The sequence below is a fragment of the Eumetopias jubatus genome, unplaced genomic scaffold (assembly GCF_037043125.1).
Source record: "Eumetopias jubatus isolate StellerSeaLion01/CBP00866 unplaced genomic scaffold, mEumJub1_p1.0 scaffold_2, whole genome shotgun sequence".
In the NCBI taxonomy this organism is placed as follows: Eukaryota; Metazoa; Chordata; class Mammalia; order Carnivora; family Otariidae; genus Eumetopias; species Eumetopias jubatus.
In genome coordinates, this window is record NW_028274808.1 from 142,413,210 (window position 1) to 142,435,610 (window position 22,401).

The 22,401-nt window shown below is 42.9% G+C and overlaps 2 protein-coding genes and 1 non-coding gene across 4 annotated transcripts in view; 1 reads left to right on the forward strand and 2 right to left on the reverse strand.

The window, feature by feature from the left end:
* Nucleotides 1–2,314, reverse strand: part of USO1 (USO1 vesicle transport factor) — a 98,119-nt gene extending 95,805 nt beyond the window's left edge. For both annotated transcript variants that reach the window (XM_028100676.2, XM_028100675.2), the window contains exon 1: nucleotides 2,080–2,314. In XM_028100676.2, the coding sequence (XP_027956477.1) occupies nucleotides 2,080–2,145 (66 nt within the window). In that variant the 5' untranslated portion in view covers nucleotides 2,146–2,314. The remainder of the gene's footprint in view (nucleotides 1–2,079) is intronic.
* Nucleotides 2,315–2,545: 231 nt separating this feature from the next.
* Nucleotides 2,546–22,401, forward strand: part of G3BP2 (G3BP stress granule assembly factor 2) — a 73,669-nt gene continuing 53,813 nt past the window's right edge. Inside the window, exon 1 of the mRNA XM_028100599.2 lies at nucleotides 2,546–2,692. The gene's annotated coding sequence lies outside the window, so the exon portion shown is untranslated. The remainder of the gene's footprint in view (nucleotides 2,693–22,401) is intronic.
* On the reverse strand, nucleotides 19,876–19,979 carry LOC114206875 (U6 spliceosomal RNA). Its single transcript, XR_003608734.1, has one exon. It is a non-coding gene; the product is annotated as a U6 spliceosomal RNA (small nuclear RNA).

Below are 22,401 nucleotides of genomic sequence, written 5' to 3' on the forward strand. Positions count from 1 at the left end.
TCTCCCTCTGACCCTCTTCCCTCTCGTGCTCTCTCTCTCTCATTCTCTGTCTCAAATAAATAAATAAATAAAAATCTTTAATAAAAAAAAAAAGAATAGTCTTCCTCTAAAAACATGTAATAAAAACTACCCTTTATTGAGCACATGCTAAGTGCCAGGCTCTACTTACTTTTTTTTTTTAAGATTTTATTTATTTCTTTGAGAGAGAGAGAGAGCTAGAGAGCACAAGCACGGGGGAGGAAGAAGCAGACGCCCCACTGAGCAGGGAGCCCCCATTGGCGCTCAATCCCAGGACCCTGGGATCATGACCTGAGCCAAAGGCAGGTGCTTAACCAACTGGGCCACCCAGGCGCCCTGCCAGGCTCTATTTTTTATTTCACTTAATCCTCATTTACACCCATACAAGCAGGTGGTTTCCTTACTTTACTCACAGGGTGTTATCCATCTCTTGCCTGGTCCAATCAAATTAGGGGTGAAAGACAATGATTCAAATCAAGGTCTAAATCCGAAACAAGCTCTAATAAACCACACTTGCTGCCTCAAACAAAAAATACAGAAATAAAATAAATGAACACAAGCTGAAGAAGCAGGCTGTAGAGAGCACTGCCTTATAATAGGGCAGTTTGGGTGCCTTGTAGCCATGTGGGAGCAGACAAAAGAAGTCAAATATCTGTGGGTGTGTGTGTGTGTGTATGCACACACATGAAATCTCCTGATTTTCAAATGAAGGAAAAGAGATTAACCAGCTTTCAAATTCTGCTTTAAACTGTTCTAATCCAGATGTGAGAGGTTAATTTTAGTATTACATACATTTCCAAAATTCCCAAATATTAAAATATGAGCATCAGCAAGAAAACCTAGGCTAAGAAGTAAGGCAAACCATGGTTGAATCCTGGCTCTACTACTACTAACAGTGTGACCCTGGTCAAGTTACTTCACCTCTCTAAACCTCATTTCTTCATTTGTAAAGTGAAGATACTATCATCCATCTTGCAGGGTGGTTAGATTAATGGAGAATACAGACTATAAAGAGCTCAGCATAGTACCTACCTCATGGTAAGAACTTGACAAATGAAATCTATTATTATCCTTCAAGATCCTGGTAACACAGAACATGGGACCTATGTTCATAGACATCCCAATTATGTCTATGAATACTACCCAAAGTTTACCTTTAAAATGTCATACTTTCTCACTTTTCTGTAGATCTAAAATTATTCTGTTTATTTTTAAAGTCACACACACTCATTTCTAATAGAAACTAACCAAACTTCAAAGTAAGTTTATCCTAAACCTAACGTTGAACCAACTATCAAATACTGTTTTCAGCGGTTAACAAGTTTTTAAAGTGACGCTGCAAATCGTGTTACCAAGGGTTCAGACTTCTGAATGGGGTGAGTGTAAGGGAAAGCCAGGGACGTGTCCCAAAGCGGTTTGAGCGCGAAACACCCCTGTAAGTCCAAGCGAGTTTTCCCAAATGGCATAGGTGTTGGAGGAGCCCGAAAAACGAGGTCTGAACTAATAACACCTGGAAGAACGACCTTCCTCCAGTTGAAGGGACAGGAGCAGGTGGCTTTGTGACCCCAAACTATCGTTTTATTCTTAGCCACATGCTCGAGTCAACAGCTGGGTTTTAAACCTTGCAGTCTTCCCCCATGTCCCCATTCCTGGCTGCGACGGAGGGACCAGGACTTCAGGTTCCTCTCGGCCAGTGGAGACAGTCGAAAGGAGGCAAGGGCCCGCGGCCCGGAGGAATATAGGAGACAAGTCGAGCCACCTGAGCCCAGGATCGAGCCCTTCCCGGGCGGCACCACCCGAGGACCACCCTCCACGCCGGGCCTGTGGAGCTTTGGGGCGCGGCCGCTGTCAGCCTGGCCGAAACGCCGCGGTGGGGGCTGCGCTGGGGGCGTAAGGGAATAACTCGGGGGTTTCAGCAGAGAAAGGGAGGCAAAGGGAGAGGCGGCATGTGGACCCCCAGCCCACGGCGGGGCGCGGGAAGTCACCTCCAGGCCCCCGAATCCTTCGTCCCGTTCCTGCCCGAACCCTTCCCAAGTCCCGGACCCATCGCGCTCCTCTCACCGTCTCGATTTCTGTGTGCTGGGGTCCGGCACTCTGACCCCCCATTACCCCGCGGAGGAAATTCATCTTGTTGCTCAGCCACCGGCTCTACCGGCCCCTTCGGGAAAGAAAAGGTAACTTTCCCTGCCCTCAGCAGGGCCTGGCCCCCAAGCCCGCACTCTGCACTCCCCGGCCGCTGCCACCAACGCCTCCTACTCGGCGGCCGGCCGCTCCAGCCCCCTAAGCCCGGAAACAGCCGCCACCACTAGTCAAGATGCGCATGCGCGGGGACGTGGCATTACGTGGCGGCTCGAAGGGCGAAGGCAAAGGGGAAAAGTAGGCGAGAGGAGGCCGGTAGCCCGTATCCGCCCAAGCCCCGCCCACTGCGCAGGTCCCGCCTCCCTCGGCAGGGACACGCCTCCTACTCCCGCCCTTCGCGGGTTGCTTACTGCTGGCCCCAACCACCCACGTGGTCGAAGCCCGGCCCTGCCGGCTGGAGAGAATCCCGGTAGTGTACGTGTTTTGGTTTGCGGGGTCTTTAATTGTCGCCGAAAGGGACTTACTGCAAGCTGTCGAATCTGGGGTCGTATTTTGTTGAGTCGAAAGTGAAATTTTACTTCGGCCGACGTGACAGGTAAGGGGTCCCGGCCCCTGGGAGGGTTCGTTTTGTTTTGAGGTTTGGCAGAACGAGCCTTACGGCCTTCTGATCCTTGTAAATTGCATTTCTTTACAGGGCTTTGTTTGGTGGTAAAAAGGGTGCTAGAGCCCCCTCATTCCACTGCCACCGGAGGGCGCATTTCTCAGTTCTTGCTCTTCAAACCTGTTATAAAAGGAATTCCTAGATCCTAACACCAGGTACGCCGCTCTTTTCAAGTGGTGTGAGGTGGAAACCGATCGAACCCTGCCTACATTTAGTTTGTTAGAGAAAATACATTGATCTGTAGTGTCAGTCTGGCAGCTAGTAGCATAATATTTTGTTATTAACTCTCAACCCCTGCATTTTCAGTGTTTTTTTAACATGAAATGAAACAAATTTTTTTAACATAAAATGAAAAATGTCATTTTTTTCCAAAATGCAATGCTCTGTACCTTTCGAAATGAGATTGCCCAGGTAGGTACACATGCTCCTGGAGTATTCTTGTAAATTTCTTGAGCCTAAAAAGTACAGAGTCGAGTTAGTTTACTAATTCATACACCTCTCCACTTGGATCCCCTACAGGTCTCAAATTCAACATTTAAAATTGAACTCATCATCTTCCCCAGCCTCCATTAAAGGAAAAAAAAAAATCAGTATGCTTCTTTGTGCCTTGCCACCCTCAACAGTACCACTAGCCAAATAATTGCCTAAGCTAGAAGGAGGACACTGGGAGGAATCTTATGTTCTGGATTTCACATGTCCAGTATTCAAGTCCTTTCATTTCTATTTATAGAATATTTCTCAAACAGGTCCCATGCTCTTCATCCTCTCTGCCTCTGACATAGTTTATGTTCTCATCATTTTTCACCACGATTATAGTAGTAGCTTTCTAACTAGTTTGTCTGCATTCAAGCCCTGGCTTCTGTCCAGTCCAGTCTCCAGTCCAGTCACCCTTGGATGAGCCTAACAACGACAAAACGTCTGTCCATGTTGGTACTCTTCTTAAAATCCTCTGGTGGTTGTCCACCTGCTCCATAATAAAATCCAGTCTCTGTAGCTTGGTATACAGGCCTGTTATGTTCTGGCTCCTATCTTTCTGGCTCCCGCCTCCCCCACATACTCTGCAATTATGCCTGGATATGCCCTTCTACTCCCACTTCCTCATCAAGGAAATTCCTACTTGTTCCTTAAGACTTAACTCTGGCGTCATCTGAAAACTTTCCCTGAAATTCAGATACATATGTCTATGCTAGCCCTTTGCAATTAATATGTGGAAAGCACTCAATAAATGCTTGTGAAGCCAAACTGTTAAGGGCAGGACTATGTTATTCATTTTTGTATGTCTGTATGGTTGGCACTGTCATAAAAGGTGATGTTGATGGATAAATGAAGAAGACTTTATGGATATATGAATATTATGCGGAGGAGGAAGGTCCTTTTTTCATCTGTGAGGTGGAATTGTAGATAACACATATCACAGAGGCTATGGTGCAGGTTGCTTTTCCTGCTGCCAAGGTTTTAAGCTTGGGTGACTTGGAGAATGGTAGGGATCATACTACCCAAAATACTTGCACTAAGCATTGTCTTCTGCTTTAAAACTGGACGCTTGACATTTGCTTCAGACATTTTCCGTGGGGGCATTTTGTTGCAGCCTAAAAAAGTGACCAATAAATGCTCAGCATTGCTATTCCGAGGTAATTGTGTGCCAAGAACCTCACTCAGTCTCTGAGCCCCACCCCTTCCTGAGCCTCTCCTCACCTTCCTGTGCCTCACTCTATCCCATCATCTGGAGTGGGGCTCACGGATATCTACTGCATGTATTGTTTCATAATAAAAAAAACAGTGCCTTGACATTTTAGCTAAATTCTTTTAAGGCACCAACCTTGTCAAAGTGCCCTGCTTCGTTTTAAACTGGTGAGTATTGTAGGTCAGTAACAGCATACTGTGAGTTTTCCCTCCAGTTGACCTGTTTTCTTCCCTGACAGCATCCCCTGGGCGGGAAGGACTGTGGGCAGGAGGGATGGACAGTTGGGTCCAGAAGAGGTGATGGTCAAGCCCCCATTATGCCCCCTGACCTCAGAGTCTTGCCTCTGTCTTGGTGTCTGGCAAGGGGTGGAGCTGCTCACTATTTCCAGTCTCAAGAGGAAGTAGAGAGGGTACAGTAGCTAATTTGTCCCTCATTTGGGGTCTGAAAGAGGAGCAGAGGCATCATGACTGCGGAACAGCCATGAAATGGACTCCTTATTTAAGAGAAAGGGTGGTACATATAAATGTACTTCCACTAATTTTATAGAGAAAAGTCAAGGATCTTGTCTTGTTCCTGTTTGTACCCTTTAAACAGTATAATTCCTTTAATATGATAGATGTTCAAGTTTCTTAAATAAAGGAAGAGAAAACATGAAAAAATTGTGACTACCTAACTTATGCCATTATACTTCAGAGTTCCATAAATCTAAACATTCGGGGTAAGAATGCCACAAATCATTAAAATACACATAATCAAAAATTTTAACTTGGGTGAATAAAAGTGGTTTTTCTTTAAACCAAACCTGATAACAAAGCAACTAACAAAATTAACTGGTTTGAAATTCATTTTTTTTTAAAGATTTTATTTATTTATTTGACAGAGAGAGAGACAGTGAGAGAGGGAACACAAGCAGGGGAGTGGGAGAGGGAAAAGCAGGCTTCCTGCTGAGCAGAGAGCCCGATGCAGGGCTCGATCCCAGGACCCTGCTCGATCCCAGGACCCTGGGACTATGACCTGAGCCAAAGGCAGACGCTTAAGGACTGAGCCACCCAGGCGCTCCTGAAATTCATTTTTTAAATTCCTTCCTTACAATCCCCTACTTCAGTGTCTCTTCAGTGGCCCACTTTCCCCATCCTTTCTTACTTTCTCATGGCAAACTCAACAAAGCAATGAAATATAATTGCACAAGATTGTTTTTTGGTTGGAGGGATGGTGGTGTGGTTGAGTATTGTCTATACCTGCTTAGAAAGATGAGATGATAATTTGTATTTGAAATACACCAGACACAGGTCTTTAGAGACTAATTACTGCAAAATCAGTGTCCAAAAACATTGTTTTGTTTTTTGTTTTTAAGTCAACTCTCCGCACAACATGAGGCTTGAACTCGTGACCCAGAGATCAAGAGTCGCATACTCTACCAACTGAGCCAACCAGGTGCCCCCAAAAACATTGTTGATACAATTTTGCATTACTATCCATTAACCAAACAACATACAGAAAAATAAATTACTAACAATGAGGCAGCTGTTGAAATTCATAATCAATAATAACAATATTAAACATGTAGGTGGTGTGCCTTATTTACCAGGCTCTGTCTATCCAAAATGTTTTACGTAAAATACTTAATCCTCACAATAACCTTAGGAGGTGGGTAGTGAGAGTTGCTCCATTTTACAGATGGTGAAACAAGCAGAGAGTAATTTGCCTGATGTCATACAGCTAGGAAGTGGCAGAGGTAAGACATAAATCCGAGATCTGGCTCCAAAGCCTGTGCTCTTAGGTACTATGCTACCCAACGATCATGCACTAAGTAGAAATATGGCCTGTGAGTCTCTATATAATCTGGCCCCTCTGTTATCCCCCTGACTTCATCTCCTGCTACATTCCCTCCACTCCAGCCACACTAGCATCTTGTGTTTCTGAAACTTACTCTCCCCTCTCCCCTTGTTCTTTTCCTGTATTGGGGATGCTGCTTTTCCATCATATAGAGGAATGGCTGGCTCCTTCACCGGTTTAATTAAGTCTGCTCAGATGTTACCTAGGTCTCTCCTGACTGTTGTAAGTTGCAGTTTCCTCATACTCCTTCTCCTTCTCCCTCTGCTCTGCTTATTTTCCTCTGTAGCACTTGTCAGTGTGATACAGTATTTTCCCATATGTATTATTTGGGAAATATTTCCCAAATATTTTCCCATATGTATTATTTTCCTATATTTCATCAGACCTAAGACACCATTAAGTGTCCCTCTGAGAAAGAAAAAAATTAAGCCCTCCCAATTGTCAGATGCATCTACCAAAAGATGCATCCCAATTTCAGATCTCATAAAATTTGAAAAAACGTTCATTGTAGGACTAATGGAGTATAGTATATATTTTACATCTTTATCTCATTTATTGTCCATATCCTCATTGCCAGCAGAATGTAAGTCCATAAGGGCAGTGATTTTAATCCTTTTGTGAAATGCTTTATCCTATATGCTTAGCACAGTATCTGACACATAGTAAGCACTTGGTAACTCTAATGGGTGAATGATTTCCCCACATGAGGAAATTCCTGCTTTCAGCCTGTGTGCATGGGAGCAGAAATTCTGCAGCATTGCTAAGCATTGCGTGGCAGCCCAACTTCCTCAATAGAGTCTGCGTCGGGGTCTTCAGAAAAATTTATTAACATGCTAATTTTAGCTGATTGAGTATTTTGTTGGCCTTTCATGACTAACTTAATAATTCATGTTTAGTCATACGTAAAGGTAAATGTTCTGTGGGAGAAAGAATTTATATTTTTAGGATTAGATCTCAGTGCACTGGGAGAACCATCTCGACCTCCCAATGGTCAGCTTACCTTGCTTGGAGATTCACACTAATAAATGGTTTTCTTCTCCCTCTTCTCCTCCTCTCTCCCTTCTTCCTCCTTTTCTAAGACAGGTAATACAGTCACATGGTTAAAATAAAAAGTACAAAAGGGTATATAGTAAAAAGTTCCCCTACTGAATTCCTTGGCTACACAGGCAATCAATGTAAACTGTTCTTGTTTATCCTTCTAGATAGTCAAATATGTATATTTAATCCCTCTGTCTTTCTCTTTTTTTAAAATAACATAAATAAATGTAGCACATCAAATATGCTATTCTACACCTTTTTCCCATTTAATATATCTTGGAGATTGTTCCATGTCAGTATGTAGAGGGTGTACATATCTTTATCCTTATTGTGTCCCATGAAGTGCTTTTCAAAATATTTTTTTATTTCTTTAAAGATTTTATTTATTGGGGCGCCTGGGTGGCTCAGTTGGTTAAGCAACTGCCTTCTGCTCAGGTCATGATCCTGGAGTCTCTGGATCAAGCCCTGCATCAGACTCCCTGCTCGGCAGGGAGTCTGCTTCACCCTCTGACCCTCCCCCCTCTCATGTGCTCTCTCTCTCTCAAGTAAATAAAATCTTTAAAAGAAAAAAAAATTTATTTATGAGACATAGAGCGCCTGCGCCCGCCTGAGGAGGGGGAGGGGCAGAGGGAGAAGCAGACTCCCTGCTGAGCAGGGAGCCTGATTTGAGGGGGAAGCCTCAATCCCAGGACCCCCAGGTCATCACCTGAAGGCAGACGCTTAACTGACTCAGCCACCCAGGCTTTTATTTTAAATAAAATATTTTAAAAAATATATTTTTCTAAAGTTCTAAGAATTCCTTAGGAGAGGAGGATGCAAGAAAGAAGGATCTGGGCCCCCATCTTGTTCCACTCTAATGATTTCATCGTTTACATTGCCTATTTCATTTGAACAAAAAGATTGACAGGCTAAGATTTTGGACAGCCACCTCTCTTAGTGAATGTGACCAAGGCATGGACTCACAGTAGTCAAGTAGCCTCACATGCTCTAGAGTCTAGGGTTCAAGTTCCTGCTTTACCTGTTTAGAAAGGAAGTAAAGGTGATTGTTAAGATTTTATTAGAGAATATTTTAACATGCTTAATACTTGATACCTGAGGGGCCCCTGGGTGGTGCACTCAGTGGAGCATCCAACTCTTGGTTTCAGGTCAGGTAGTGATCCCGGAGTCATGAGATTAAGCCCTGAGCTGAGATCTGGTGAAGTTCCTCTCTCCCTCTACCTCTGCCCACCCCCACCCTACCCCTGCACTCGCTCACTTGTGCATGCTCTTTCTCTCTGAAATATGTAAATCTTTTTTTTTTAAGATTTTATTTATTTGACAGAGTCACAGCGAGAGAGGCACCCCTAAAATACATAAATCTTTAAGAAAAAAATACTTTAGGTGCGCCCTGGGGGCTCAGTTGGTTAAGCGTCTGCCTTTGGCTCAGGTCATGATCTCAGGGTCCTGGGATCAAGCCCCACGGGCTCCCTGCTCCGCGGGAAGCCTGCTTCTCCCTCTCCCACTCCCCCTGCTTGTTCCCTCTCTCACTGTGATTCTCTCTGTCAAATAAATAAATAAAATATTTTAAAAAAAGGAAAAAATACTTTAATACCTGAAACATAATAAGTACTCAATAAAGGTTGGAGAGCCAGATCATCTTTGGTGTGCGCTATCATTTTCTCAAAAACTGAACATATAAAGATATTACTCCATAAATTGTACTTAACTGAAACTACATTGCCTGATGTTACTGAAAAGTCGGTTACTTTAGATATGGTTTAATCTGGGGCATCAAGATAATGTCCCCAGGATCTGGGCTTCCACTATTTCTGGGCTCTGCTGTTTTTATCGGTTTCTTTCTCTGGCTCCATACAGGGGCAAGACGGCTGTCGGTCCTGTAATCTCTCAGGTCCAAGTTTATCATCGAAGACTCCTAACCTCTCTCCTCGTGACTCGTTGCATCTGGCTGAGTCATGTGCCCAGGTGTTGGGTCAATTCCTATAGCCCAGTGCGTGAGATACATTGATTGGCCTTGATTCATGTGCCCACTCCAAAGCCAGCAGTGAGAGTCCTCAGTTTCCTCAGTTCATCTCAAAGCATAAAGGCATAAGAATAGGGGAACAGGGACTTTCTTCAAAGGAAATCTGGAATACCATGCCAGGGGAAAGTTTATCAGGATAGAAAAAAACAATAGATGCTCACTATGCCCTAATGGACTTGACTGCTTGCCAATTTTTTTGAAAAATATTTTTTCAGCAGGGCTACTAACATATTGCTAGCCTCAGTTCTGTTTCTCTGCAAAAGATCAAAAGATCATATTGCATTATGTAATAAAATTAACTTCACATTGCATTGTATTTCTGTCTACAAGCAAAGCTGTATCTTTACCCTTTAAAAAAAAAAATGTGGCCCAGGTGTGTTTTCATTTTTGAGAAAATACAATGAGCCGAATTGCTTACTTAGGAAACATCTAAATTGGGAAATCCCATTTTCAGTTCCAAAGGACTTTTTATAAAATGATTTATTGAGGGACAGATTTATCAGATCCAGGCCCCAGCACTCTTGCCCACTGTGGAGAATTTGTGGTCATCTCCTCACCACACCCACAATCTTCCAGCTAGCCCAACAGGCAGGTCTTGAATAGCTAGGATGGGGTTTTTACTGTCACAGTCTATTGCTAGACCAAATCCTTTGAAGTTCACAATCCTGGCTGATGCCAAGATTCCATGGAAGCTTAAGATGGTTTATTATGGAGTCACTGCCACGTCTACCAGCAATCCATGATCCCAGAGCAAGTTGCAGCTGACCTAATTCATTTGTCTGAGTCTATGGCCCAAGTGAGTACATGTGAGTGGATGGGGTGCCTGGGGACTCTGTAGGGTGTCTCCTGAGATCAGAATACAGTCTGTGAAGGTAGATGGGGCCGCCAGGCCAGCAGGATGGTTAGCTGACCCGGACCAGAATTTTTCAAAGCCAGCCCACACCTCCAAAGTGCATTCTCTCCCCAATTCCAGCCCTTTAACGAAGTTGACTGTGAGGTACCAATGGCCTGTGGTTGTTGAATACATCACACATAATTGGGGGTGGGCTCAGTCACTTGCAGATATTAGTTAAAGGATCCAGAACTAACACAGGCAGATGGTTCCAGAAAAGAAGAGGGTGTTGGTTAAGGACATAATTCTCTGCCAGGGGCTCAGGTGTCCATTGCAGAGAAATGGAAGATGAGAAGATCACGAGCACAGAGAGGCAAAGAAGAGAAGTCTCTTCAGCCTGACCATTCCCTGATGCTGCCTTGCTGGGATCTCATAAACACCACCCTAGTTGTAGGTAGTATGAAGAGCTAGAAGAGCTGCAGTTTGCTCTCCCCACTACCCTCTCCCCACCTCCAATATTCTCATACACACATGGCTTTTCCAGGGCAGGACCATAGCCTGTCGGCCCAAGTGCTCCAGACCCAAGTCCTAAAACTGCTCCCTCTCTCCCAGGTATGTGAATAGTGACTCCGAAGTAGATCAGAGTCCAAGGTCCCAATACGTCACTGCCGCAGCCAGTCTCCTTCCTGTGAGGGCCCTGCTATCTAGGTCTGGTTCTAGTATCTGGGTCAGAGCAAAATGACTCTCCTGGTATTTTGGTACTTATTTCATGGTATAGTAAGTTTCAAGATCTTTTTTTTACAAAGTTCATAATTCATACCTTTCAAAACAAATCAATAAAACTACACGTTTAACACATTTCCTTGTAATAGAAACGAGCGATTCCAAGCTCTGCTGTGTCCTTGCAGGATTCAGTGCCTTCCTGCAGCTTTAGCTCCCCTGCCTGGAGCTTTCAGAATCTGCTCCTCTGGATTGCTGTTCGGCTCCCTGTATTTGATTTTTCCCTGCCAATCTGGGAAGGATGGCCCCTCCTGTGGGCTAACTCCTGTCTTCCCCAGCAGAATGAGCCACTTTGTTCACAGAGCTTTTCTCCTGGAATCCATAGGCCCCCTCCTCCTTTTTGGGGGGTGGGACGGGGTGGGGAGCTGGGCTTGCAGGAGCTGACTGATAAGATGAGAAGGGCTTCTATGAAGAAGAGAGGAGGCAGAGAAGAGGAAGGGGATAGAGTGGCGAGAGATCTGAGAAACTCAATGGAACTGCTGACTAATCTCTGCAGCTAGAGTATTACACCCACGGAAACAGTTGTGTGTGTTTTTTTTTTCTCAGTACTTAAAATAGCTCCGTATAAGCAGAATACTGAAAACAGTGTGCTTGGGTTCTTGAACTCCTGATTCAGCAAACTGCTGGGTATCTGTCCTCTGTGAGAGGTGCTGCTATAGGTGCTCTCTCGTGTGTCTACCTTCCTGAAAGGCTAGAAATCCTTATTCCTATTTCCCAGAGACAGAAGCGTGGGCTTCAGCGTGGCATAGGTCAGAAAGGCAAGTTTTGTTTGCAAACCGAGACAGACCTGGGTTTTCATTCTCGTCTTGCCACTTTTGGACAGTGTCGCCTTGGGGAAGTGACTTAACATTGCTGTATCAGTTGGGATGACCATGTGCTGCAACAAATAACAGCAAACCCAAGAGTGTCTTAGACAAATTAGGAGAGAGAAAGGACACGGCCGGCATAGAGTAGCTCTAAGATGTCATCTGCAGTCTAAGCTGGAATCTTTCTGCTCCGCCATCCCCGGCTTGAGGCTTTTACCTCTGTGGTGACAAGCTAGCTGCTTCATCTCCAGCATGGCATCCTTATTCTGGAAAGGAAGAAGAGCGAAGGTGAAGGGCCAAAAATAAATAAATAAAGATTCTTATGGTAAAGAAGGAAGAGTAAACACAGAATAAGCAACTTGCCAACCTAGAAGCATCACTGTAGGGATTAAATAATGCTTGTAAAACATCTACCAAGAAGCCAGTAACATGGTTGATACTTAAAAATACCCCTCCCCACCTAGTGGGGACAGGTTTTTATTTATTTGGGTTTTTTTTTAATCACTTGTAGTCACACAGGTAATAAATAGAACAGGTAATAAATAGTCACTACACCTTAGTTACCTTTTACTGGTTTGGAAATTCTATATTTTCTCGAATCCTTTGGCATCTCTTCAGCTGTACAATTAAAACTACCTCTATGCTGCATTAATCTACACACACAACTGAGGAGTGGTGGTTGTTAGAGGACCATTTACTAGGACAGCATTATGTGTATATTATATCAGAACTTATATTATATCAGAACTTGATTCAAATTTCTTTATATTTGGGCATATTCACCTCCTTAGAGTCTGAGACATTTGTTCTTTGGGGCAATGGGTCTCCATTCCCCCAGGGATAATCATTTGGAAAGATCTGGGAGGAGAAAGTGGTTAGAGAATAATGGCATTTGCTCAGTCTTATAAATAAACACAACTGTTTTATTGATTCTTTGCAGTTTTTAAAATATTTAACAGAGAGAGGGAACTGTAAAAACCTTTCCTCTTCTGTCAGTGATAATACTTGGAATTTTAAAATTCCTTTGTCACAGAATCAGTATGTAAGATTATGAAAACTTAATACCAATTGGCAGCAAAGTCTCACTTCATTTAACTGAGGATTTTACACTGAACATCAGGGAATAATAATATCAGTACAGGACAAAAAGTGCTGGTAGAAAAATAATAAATCAGGATTCAAATTATATATATTGAATGATCATAGCTAAGTTTAAAATATAAGCATAGGGAGGCGCCTGGGTGGCTCAGTCGGTTAAGCATCTGATTCTTGATTTTGGCTCGGGTCATGATCTCAGGGTCGTGTGATCAAGCCCTGCATTGGGCTTTGCACTCAGGGGAGAGTCTGCTTGAGATTCTCTCCCTCTCCCTCTGCCCCTCTCCCTGCTCGTGCACATGCTCTAAGATAAATAAAAATATTTTAAAAATAAGTAAATAAATGAAAATATAAGCATAGGAAGAAGCCAAGGTGTGAATTCAGAGTGGTTGTATTTTGGTAGGAAGATCCTAGGTAATGTTTTCTTCTTTCAACTGTTCATTAATTTCCACTGGATAATTATTTTTTTAACAAGCATGCTTTAAAAAAAAAAATCACAAATAGGGGCACCTGGGTGGCTCAGTTGGTTAAGCGTCTGCCTTCAGCTCAGGTCATGATTTCAGGGTCCTGGGATCGAGCCCCGCATCAGGCTCCCTGCTCAGTGGGGAGCCTGCTTTTCCCTCTCCTGCTCCTCCTGCTTGTGCTCGCTCTCTGTCAAATAATTAAATAAAATCTTTAAAAAAATAAAAAATAAGTTTAAAAATAAAATTAAAAATTAAAAAAATCACAAATAATAAGAAACTTAGGAAAGATATTAAATAGAAACAGTGTTAGAGGAGAAATATCTGGAGCCCCGACAAAACTATTGATTTGCTTGGGAGAAGAAGCCCAGCGGGCCCCATATTGCAGCTAATGCCTGAGCCTGAATTTCATTTCATCCACTTTGATACCATCTCTCTTCTTCCTTTCCTTTATTTCTCTTCTATTTTCCTCTTAATATAAGGTAGGTGACGAGATTTATTGTAAGAAAAAGACCATTTTTTTAATTGTTAGTCACTATACATCATTAGTTTTTATGTAGTGTTCCATGATTCATTGTTTGTGCATAATAAAAAGACCATTTTATATAGTAGAATGAACATTATACTTTAAAGCCAGACAGACTTGGATTTGAATCCTGACTTCACCATTTATTCATTCAACAAACATTATTTGAGCAACTACTATGCCATGCACGGTCTTTGGCACTGAGGATTCAACAATGATTAGAAACAGACAACAATGTCTGCCTTTATGTAATATATATTCTAGCAGGGGAAGACCATGTGGGTTAAGACGCCCTGGAAAGACCCATAGATCGAAAAGTATCTGCCTAACCCAGTGATTACAGTGCACAAAAGTATGCTTTGAAGGACTTTGGATCAACAAATATCTTCTTTTAAAGTGCAAATGTCAGGGGCACCTGGGTGGCTGGCTCAGTCGGTTAAGCATCTGCCTTTGGCTCGGGTCACGGTCTTGGTCATGATCTCTGAGTCCAGAGATCAAGCCCTGTATAGGGCTGGGCGCTCAGCAGGAAGTCTGCTTTTCTCCCTCTCCTTTTGCCCCTCCCCCTGCTCAAGCATTTTCTCTCTCTCTCTCTCTCTCTCTCTAAAATCTTAAAAAAAATTTTTTTTAAAGACACTTTTTAAAGATTTTATTTATTTGACAGAGAGAAACATAGCGAGAGAGGAAACACAAGCAGAGGGAGTAGGAGAGGGAGAAGCAGGCTCCCTGCTGAGGAGGGAGCCCAATGCGGGGATTGATCCCAGGACCCTGGGATCATGACCTGAGCTGAAGGCAGACACTTAACGGCTGAGCCACCCAGGCGCCCCTTTAAAGACGCTTTTTAAATAAAAATAAGCCTTCCAGACTTTAACTTAAAGAAGATCCCAGTGGAGATGATCACCTGGACCATAATCATCTGTTCCCCAAGATGTATCTTCTCAGGTCCCTAACACATTACTGCTGCCACCGCATGTTGGCCTCTAAGAGGCACTGTTTCCCCTCCAAGGTTGAGGACCAGTGGCTCTGAATCAAGTACACAGCTGAGCCTAACTACAGCTGGGTTCTATCTGCTAGGAGATGCCACAGGGAAACATACAGAGTGAGAGTGATGTCACTCTAGGTAAACTGGTTATTAGGAGAGTTTATTAATCCTCAGCTTGCAGCTCACTGGGGGTCCTGAATTCCTAGCTCTTGGACTATTGATGCAGTTGGGGCCCTCCTTACTCCCAAAAAGCAGCTATCAGTTTTCAGGCTTGGTGCTAGGAGCTGGGGCAGAATGAAATGCTAGGTCCCTTCTCAGAGCCAAGCCTAGTGGGAGAGGGGTAGTCACCTAGATTCCTCAAGACCAGGCCAAGAGTCAGGGCAAGGGAGAGGTCCTGACAACCTTCCTTAGACCCACCCTCACAGAGCCTAGTTTTTTGGTTTGAAATCAAGGATACTTCCCTTCAGGGGCGCCTGGCTGCCTCAGTTGGTAGAGCATGCGACTCTTAATCTCAGGATGGTGAGTTCAAGCTCCACTTTGGGCCTGGAGCCTACTTCAAAAAAAAAAAAAAAAAAAGAATACCTCCCTTCAGACAGCACATTCTCCGCCCCCCCCACTCTCCCCTCCCACCCCCGAGCAAGGGGTAGCATTTCAGCACATAGCACAGACCTCACTTAATTCTGTTGATGCCCATATTCAATAATAGAGGGTCCATTTGTATTACATATACATTTGCCTTTATTATTTCATAATAATTTCTAGTTTAGATACACGTTGGCCAAAAAGCATCTATTAATGGTAACTGTAGCTAAGAAAACCAATTAGCTAATTCATTCAATTAGGATTATGTCTACATTTTTATTCTCAAGATTTATTCTCGCTTCAGTATGTAATATTAAATAATAGAGTCTACTTTCATTAAATAGCTCAATGCCATAAAGCTTGAAAAATACAAATTTAATTCTATAAAATTTATATTTAACAAGACTAAAGACAACATTTTTTCTAAATTGATTTGTTAAGCCATAGGATTACAATTAAGCTAACCTAGGGGCACCTGGGTGGCTCAGCCGGTTAAGTGGCTCCCTTGGCTCAGGTAATGATCCCGGGGTCCTGGGATCTAGTCCCAAGTTGGGCTCCCTGCTCAGTGGGGAGCCTGCTTCTCCCTCTCCCTCTGACCCTCCTCCCCACTTGTGCTCTCTCTCTCTCAAATAAATAAATAAAATCTTTATTTAAAAAAAGAATTAACCTAACCTATGATGATGCTTTATTGAAGAAATGTGAATGGCATTCTTATTCATCAATTTGATAATTGTCTTATGTTATAGATTTAAAAAAAATGTTATAGACATCATCCCAGGTCCATTGCTTCACCCTTACCTCGTTATGAACGTATAATTTTATCTGGGGATAGGAGCATCATATGTTATATACATATTTGTGTTATTATGCTCTTCTCCCATCAAACACATTTCCACTTATGCACTTGGGTATTTGTTTTTTACATTTCCCTTTTGCTGTTAAGGTTATTAGCTTTCAGTTTTCCATTGCTGTGCACAATAGTCCTTCCACTCTTAATTTGCTACTTGTGATCTAATGTAGATCTTTAGTAGTGGCCAACTTTTATTGAGCACTTACTGTGTTCCAGGCACCGTTACCAGGACTTTGCATATTAGCTAATATAATCCTCAAAAGCACTCTGTGGGGCTGGCATTATTTTTATGCCTAGTCTGTGACCATTTGGCCAAAGTCCTACAAGTACCAAGAGCCAGAGCTTGGGATTCAAACCCAGTCTGGCTCCAGAGTTTATAACACTATAGAAGAATATACAATACTGCCTCAATATCCAGGTTTATTAGAGTAGCTTAAGTTTAAGAGTAAGTGGCATCTTCAGAGAATTTCCAAAGTACTCACCTGTGAATTATATTTTGCTGCATATATAAGCTCTTGGAGACCATTTCCTCCAATAATGCAACTGACCTGGTCGGACCACTTTGAAGATTCATTGAGTGAGATGTGTTTGTATTATGTATATGTTTGCGTGCGCACGCGTGTGTGTATACATTCACGTGTGAATATGCCAGGCACTGTACTGTGTAAGGTTCTTACACAGTGCCTGGCATATATTGAGTGTTCATTTTTCTAAGCACTATTCCTGTGCTCAATGAATGATAACTATTGGTACTATTGTCCATGAGTTCTGAGGACAGCAGAACTTCCTGATACCTAATGATCTGTAGATGTGGGGAAGCCTTTATACTTATCCCCTCCTCAGAGCCCTCTTCCACAGGGCTTGTCCATTCCCTTTTTGAGGACCCTGCCAGTGCTCATTCAGGAGCTCCTGTTAAGTGGCAGTAGAAGCAAGTTTCTAGGGGCTTTCCACTCCTGAGCCTCGGGGCTTCCTCCGTGCCCAGATTCCTTTCTTCCCAGCCTGCTCTCTGCACCCTCCACTCCACCCAAGGGACCCTTCCTGCCCAGGCCTAGTGCTAGGCAGAATATGCTCTCCCAACCTGGCAATCCTGACCAGCCCAGGCTGGATTTTTCTTTTCTTTCTTTCTTTTTCTTTTTTTTTTTTTTTAATGAGCTTTGCAGGTAATCAGCACAGGGAAACAGACTAGACACAATTCACAGGAAGATTCAGAGGGAAGTACAAATGTGACTTAACTTGGCTCTGGTCTGTAATTCCTGATTTCGGTTGAAATGGTCAACAGAATGCTTGTGGGGCCCTGCCTTTGTGCTTTCAGTTTGAGAATATAAAGATTTACATCAGACTTCCGCCTCCAGCTTTCTCTGGGTGGGCCTTTACCTCCCAGGTAGCCTGAAGGTGCAGCCCAGGATTTTGTGGGTGTTGTTTCCTCCAGTGGGCAGTTTGCATCTCTGAAGAACTCCAGGTGGGGACATCAGGCATTTAAATGTACTACCCAAGACCCTCCCCCCCCGGGGGGATTATCCCCTTGGGCACTTCCTCCCCAATTTTGTTCAGATCTCAATGTAAAGCTAGAGATAAAAAATTAAATTAAATTAAAAAATCATTAAGAAATTAGATGGAAGGGTGCCTTTCTGGCTCAGTCGGTAGAGCATGCGACTCTTGATCTTGGGGTTGTGAGTTCAAACCCCACGTTGGGTGTAGAGATTAACAACAACAACAACAAAAACTTAAAAAAAAATGACAGAAGTGTTCATTTTGCCTAAGATCCAAAATTTATTTATCAAGAGAAGCATTTACTCTGAGATGGACAAAAGATGCCAACAAATGAAATTTTATTTAGGTTAAAATTATCTTTAAAACTCAGAAGAAAATGAAATGACTTTGAAAACATCTTATGAATTAAACAAATAGCGAAAGAGGGAAAGAAATGATGAATTAAAGTTACGTTATTATGCCAGTTGCCTAAGTTGTTAAAGGGACTCCCTGCCTTCTCTCTTCCTCCTGCCCCTCCTTTCTTCTTGCTGTGGCCTGTGATATTTTTAAGAAGACTTTATCTGGTTTCTCTCTGGATTAACACACCTCAGTACCTATGCCCTGCCCCCCCCCCCAACTGTGCTCAGGATAAAATTCAAAATGTTTGATTTATTACAGCCCCTCAGACTTCAAAATTGGCCTTGTCCCTCCCCACCCCCCAGTCCTCTGCTCTTCCCCAATGCCTCTCCTAAACTCCAGCTTCTAGACTAAATAGCTTTAGTTGTTCTTAACCTCCAGAAGTCTGCCTCTGCTTACCCTCCACCTGGACCACTTCCCATCCACAAAATTGGCTCCTGCTTGCCCTTCAGTTTTCAATTTAGAAGGCACCACCCCCACCCATGAATCTGGTGCTCCCTATGCCTCTCCCACAGATCTTACCCCCACCGTGGTACATTGGCCTGTTTGCTAATCTGTACACGCAGTTAAGCAGACGTCAGGAGGCCCAGGACCCTGTTTTGTCTGTTTCGTGGGCCTACACACAGTTTAGTGTTTGGCCCTTCTAGACATTTAGTTAATAGTTGCTGAATGAAAGGATTGAGGGCTGAGGAAACCAATGGAAATTGCTTAAGCGGCAAGTGCTGTGGAAGGAGGGCGGAGAGGTGTTGTCTTGGAGGCTGCTGGCCGCTTCCTCACACCTACCTGTCGTCAGAACCTGGTCTTCATAACTGGTCCGCAAATTGCTTGAAATGCTGAGAAACTGGCTTCTGCCAGCGGAACCTTGCACCACCCTCAAGTTTGCTCCTTTGTTAATATGTAAGAAGAAATATCAACTGTCAGGAGGAAGAAATTTCTTGCCAGCTCTTTCTCACCCTATAGGAAGTTATAGAGAATCCATATTACAGTCCGAAGGTTGCATGTGGGAACCCCCTGCTCACTTGCCCCTTCCTTCCTTCCTTCCTTCCACTTATTAAGTGCCTACTCTGTTGAAACAAAAGAAAGTGAGTTACTTTCAGGACTGTCCTTCAACTGAGGAAGTATAGGAGACTCTTTTCCCTGCTCTGGAGACCCTACTGTTCCTGTGTAGTGGCCAAATGGCCGTATCTCTGAATAATGCTGGCATTGCTCCAAGGTTGTTCCCTGGGCTCCTTTCTTTTAATCCTTTCAGAGTTGACCAACCACCCTTTTCACTCACTTCTCCATCTGTAGATATATTTACATATTCAGTCTGGTTATGGTCCAGCTTTACCTCATGGAATCATTTGGAAGTCTCTTCGGGATGACTTGATTTATCTCTGCTCTGTCTGATGCCAATCTTAGTCCCAAATTCCAGGGTGGGTGGATGCGCAGGGACATCCAGGACATTAGTTACCTTGCTGTAGCTTCCATATATCGTCCTACTAGTGAATCCATACATGATGCTTTCTCTTATGGTAGGGCACGTAGGAAGATTTAAAATTCAGCATTTGCAAAGAAATATTGGAAATGCTAGATTATAAGGTTGTCAGGGAGGAAAAAAAACTTTTCTTCTACTCTCTTAGGTTCAGTTGTTGGGAGCCTTTGAGTTAAACCAACAGAAGACAGATTGGCAAGAAAAAAGACAAAAATTAATCATGTGTTTTTATTAATATATATATATGGGACTTTGTAGAAAATGTGCATTAAAGGGGCAGTTACAGTTTTGCGTGTCATCCTTGCGCAGGGGCCATGCTAATCTTCTCTGTATCGTTCCAATTTTAGTATATGTGCTGCCGAAGCGAGCACGGGCAGTTACAGTTTGCAGCTTGTACTGTACCATCTTAATGGGGGAAGAGAATGGGAGGAAGGGCACTTACTGGAAAGCAAAAAACTTCTTAGTAAGGGAAGGGGAGGGGGGAAAAGGGACATTTATGGGAAAACAGATGAGTTTTTGGAAAGATTCATCAGCTCCTACTAGTATAGATGGGAGAGATGGTAGTTTTGTGACAATGTCTGTTTAGGTGTGGAGACTTCTCAATGTCTCTGGTGATAAGAATCAATCTAACCTCATTGTTCTGTGACAATTTGGGTTCTGAGTTCTTTTGGGAGGCTCTGCTTTTAGGAAGATGAAAGATCAAGCAGGGAAACAGATGTGGAGCTAGGTCCCAGGCCCCTGGGATCACGACCTGAGCCGAAGGCAGATGCTTAACAACTTGAGCCACCCAGGTGCCCCTCTAATAGTATATTTTAGGCACATTTTTTTGGACAATAAAAAGAAATAATCTTGGGGCTCCTGGCTGATAGTAGAGTACTGGACTCTTGATCGTAGGGTCATGAGTTCAAGCTTCACATTGGGTGTAGAGATTACCTTAAAAAAAAAAAAAGGAAAGACAATCTCATTTCAAAAATACTTATTGTACCAACACTATTTTATTTCCTGGGAGTTTTATTTTAGGCCTGATTTATGAGATGCCAAAAGTGGACAAGAAAACTAAATACAGGATTAAAAAGACTGAGTGGGAGAAGGGGAGAAGTGAATGAAAACTCTGACAAAGTAGTCATCAAAAGAGAAAGGGACAAACCAGGGGTGTAGGCCAAGGGACAAACCAGGGGTATAGGCCAAACCAGGGGTGTAGGCCAAACTCAAAGATAATTTCTTACAGTTGGTAATTTGTGGCTAAGAGATGGATTTAGGTCCATCAGAGAGACATATTGAACACCTACAAAACAATGCAGCAGAACTCATCTTTGTAAGAAATAGAACACAGAGGATTAAGTTTCCTTGGTATCTATTTGGCTGACAGAATAACCTCATCTCATTGGAGACTTAGAATGGAAATTATGGAATTGTGGGGCCAGGTTAGAGCACTTTGACCTGAGCTGGAAATGGCTAAATTAGAGAACACAGGGTTGAGGAAATAAGCCAAGGTAAAAGTAACATGCTCTCTGAGCACTTATCTGTTATTTATATACTCTATGCTTTCCATACATTATCTAATTTAATTCTTACAACAGTGCTATGAAGTACTAGTATTATTTTGACTCTGCGGAGGAGGAAATAAATTATGTAACTCTTCTTTTATTGAACATTTATTTCCTGTTTTTGTCTATGCTGAATTAAACAGTCCCCATCCTTAAGTATATGTGTTTTTATTTACGTTGATTTCTTTGTATAGTTTAGTAGATAATGCATGATTACTTTTCCATATTTGTGATGAGTATAACTAGAAAAAAAACACTGGGTGGCTCAGTTGGTTAAGCAACTGCCTTCGGCTCAGGTCATGATCCTGGAGTCCTGGGATCGAGTCCCACATCGGGCTCCCTGCTCAGTGGGGAGTCTGCTTCTCCCTCTGACCCTCCCCCCTCTCGTGCTCTCTATCTCTCATTCTCTCTCTCTCAAATAAATAAATAAAATCTTTGAAAAAAATGTGCTGAAACAATACATTGTATTTTAATTAAAAAAAAGTGCTAACAGTATTTGTACTTGGTCATGTGATTGTGGCTCATCTATTTTTGCTTCCCATTTCCTACATTTCCATATGGAGCATGTACTAGTTAAAATAATAAACTTACAAATAAAATGATACAGTATAGATCATAGTGTAGCTCTAATGTAGTAATCTAATGTAGCCTCAGAGCTTAAGGAAATATCCATGCAATCTTTCCTAAAAGCAGTAACTACAAGAGAAAACATCTCCATGTAAGCCATGACACAGACATAAAATCTGAAATATTATATGTTACAGTCCATAAAGTAATTGGAATTACATCTTATAAATGCTTTATCAGCATTTATAAGCCAGTGTTATAGGAGGCTGGCTGCATGGTCCAATGTACAGGAGAAAATAAGAAAGTTGTCGAGCCAGACGGAAGCATTGACTAGGAAGGGCCCCGCCATTATAATCAGCTGGGTGCTGGTGTGTGGTTTTGAACAATCTGCCCCACGTCTCTGAGACTCCATTTCCTCTTCTGTAAATGGATATGATGATTCCCACCGTGGGGCTCTTTGCCCAGGATGAATTAACAACCAATTGGAGTGGGTTCAAAAAGGATAGAAGAGGAATTAGAGATAGCAGAGTTTTTACTCTGAGGAAAAGCAGAGAAATGGGGATGTGGCTAGAAGGGAAGTTTGTTACTGCTTTTCAGCGGGGCTACTTTAAAGCGTGTTTCTCTGCTAATGGGAACGATCCAGTGCAGAGGGAAAAACGTGATGATGGATAACTGCCGG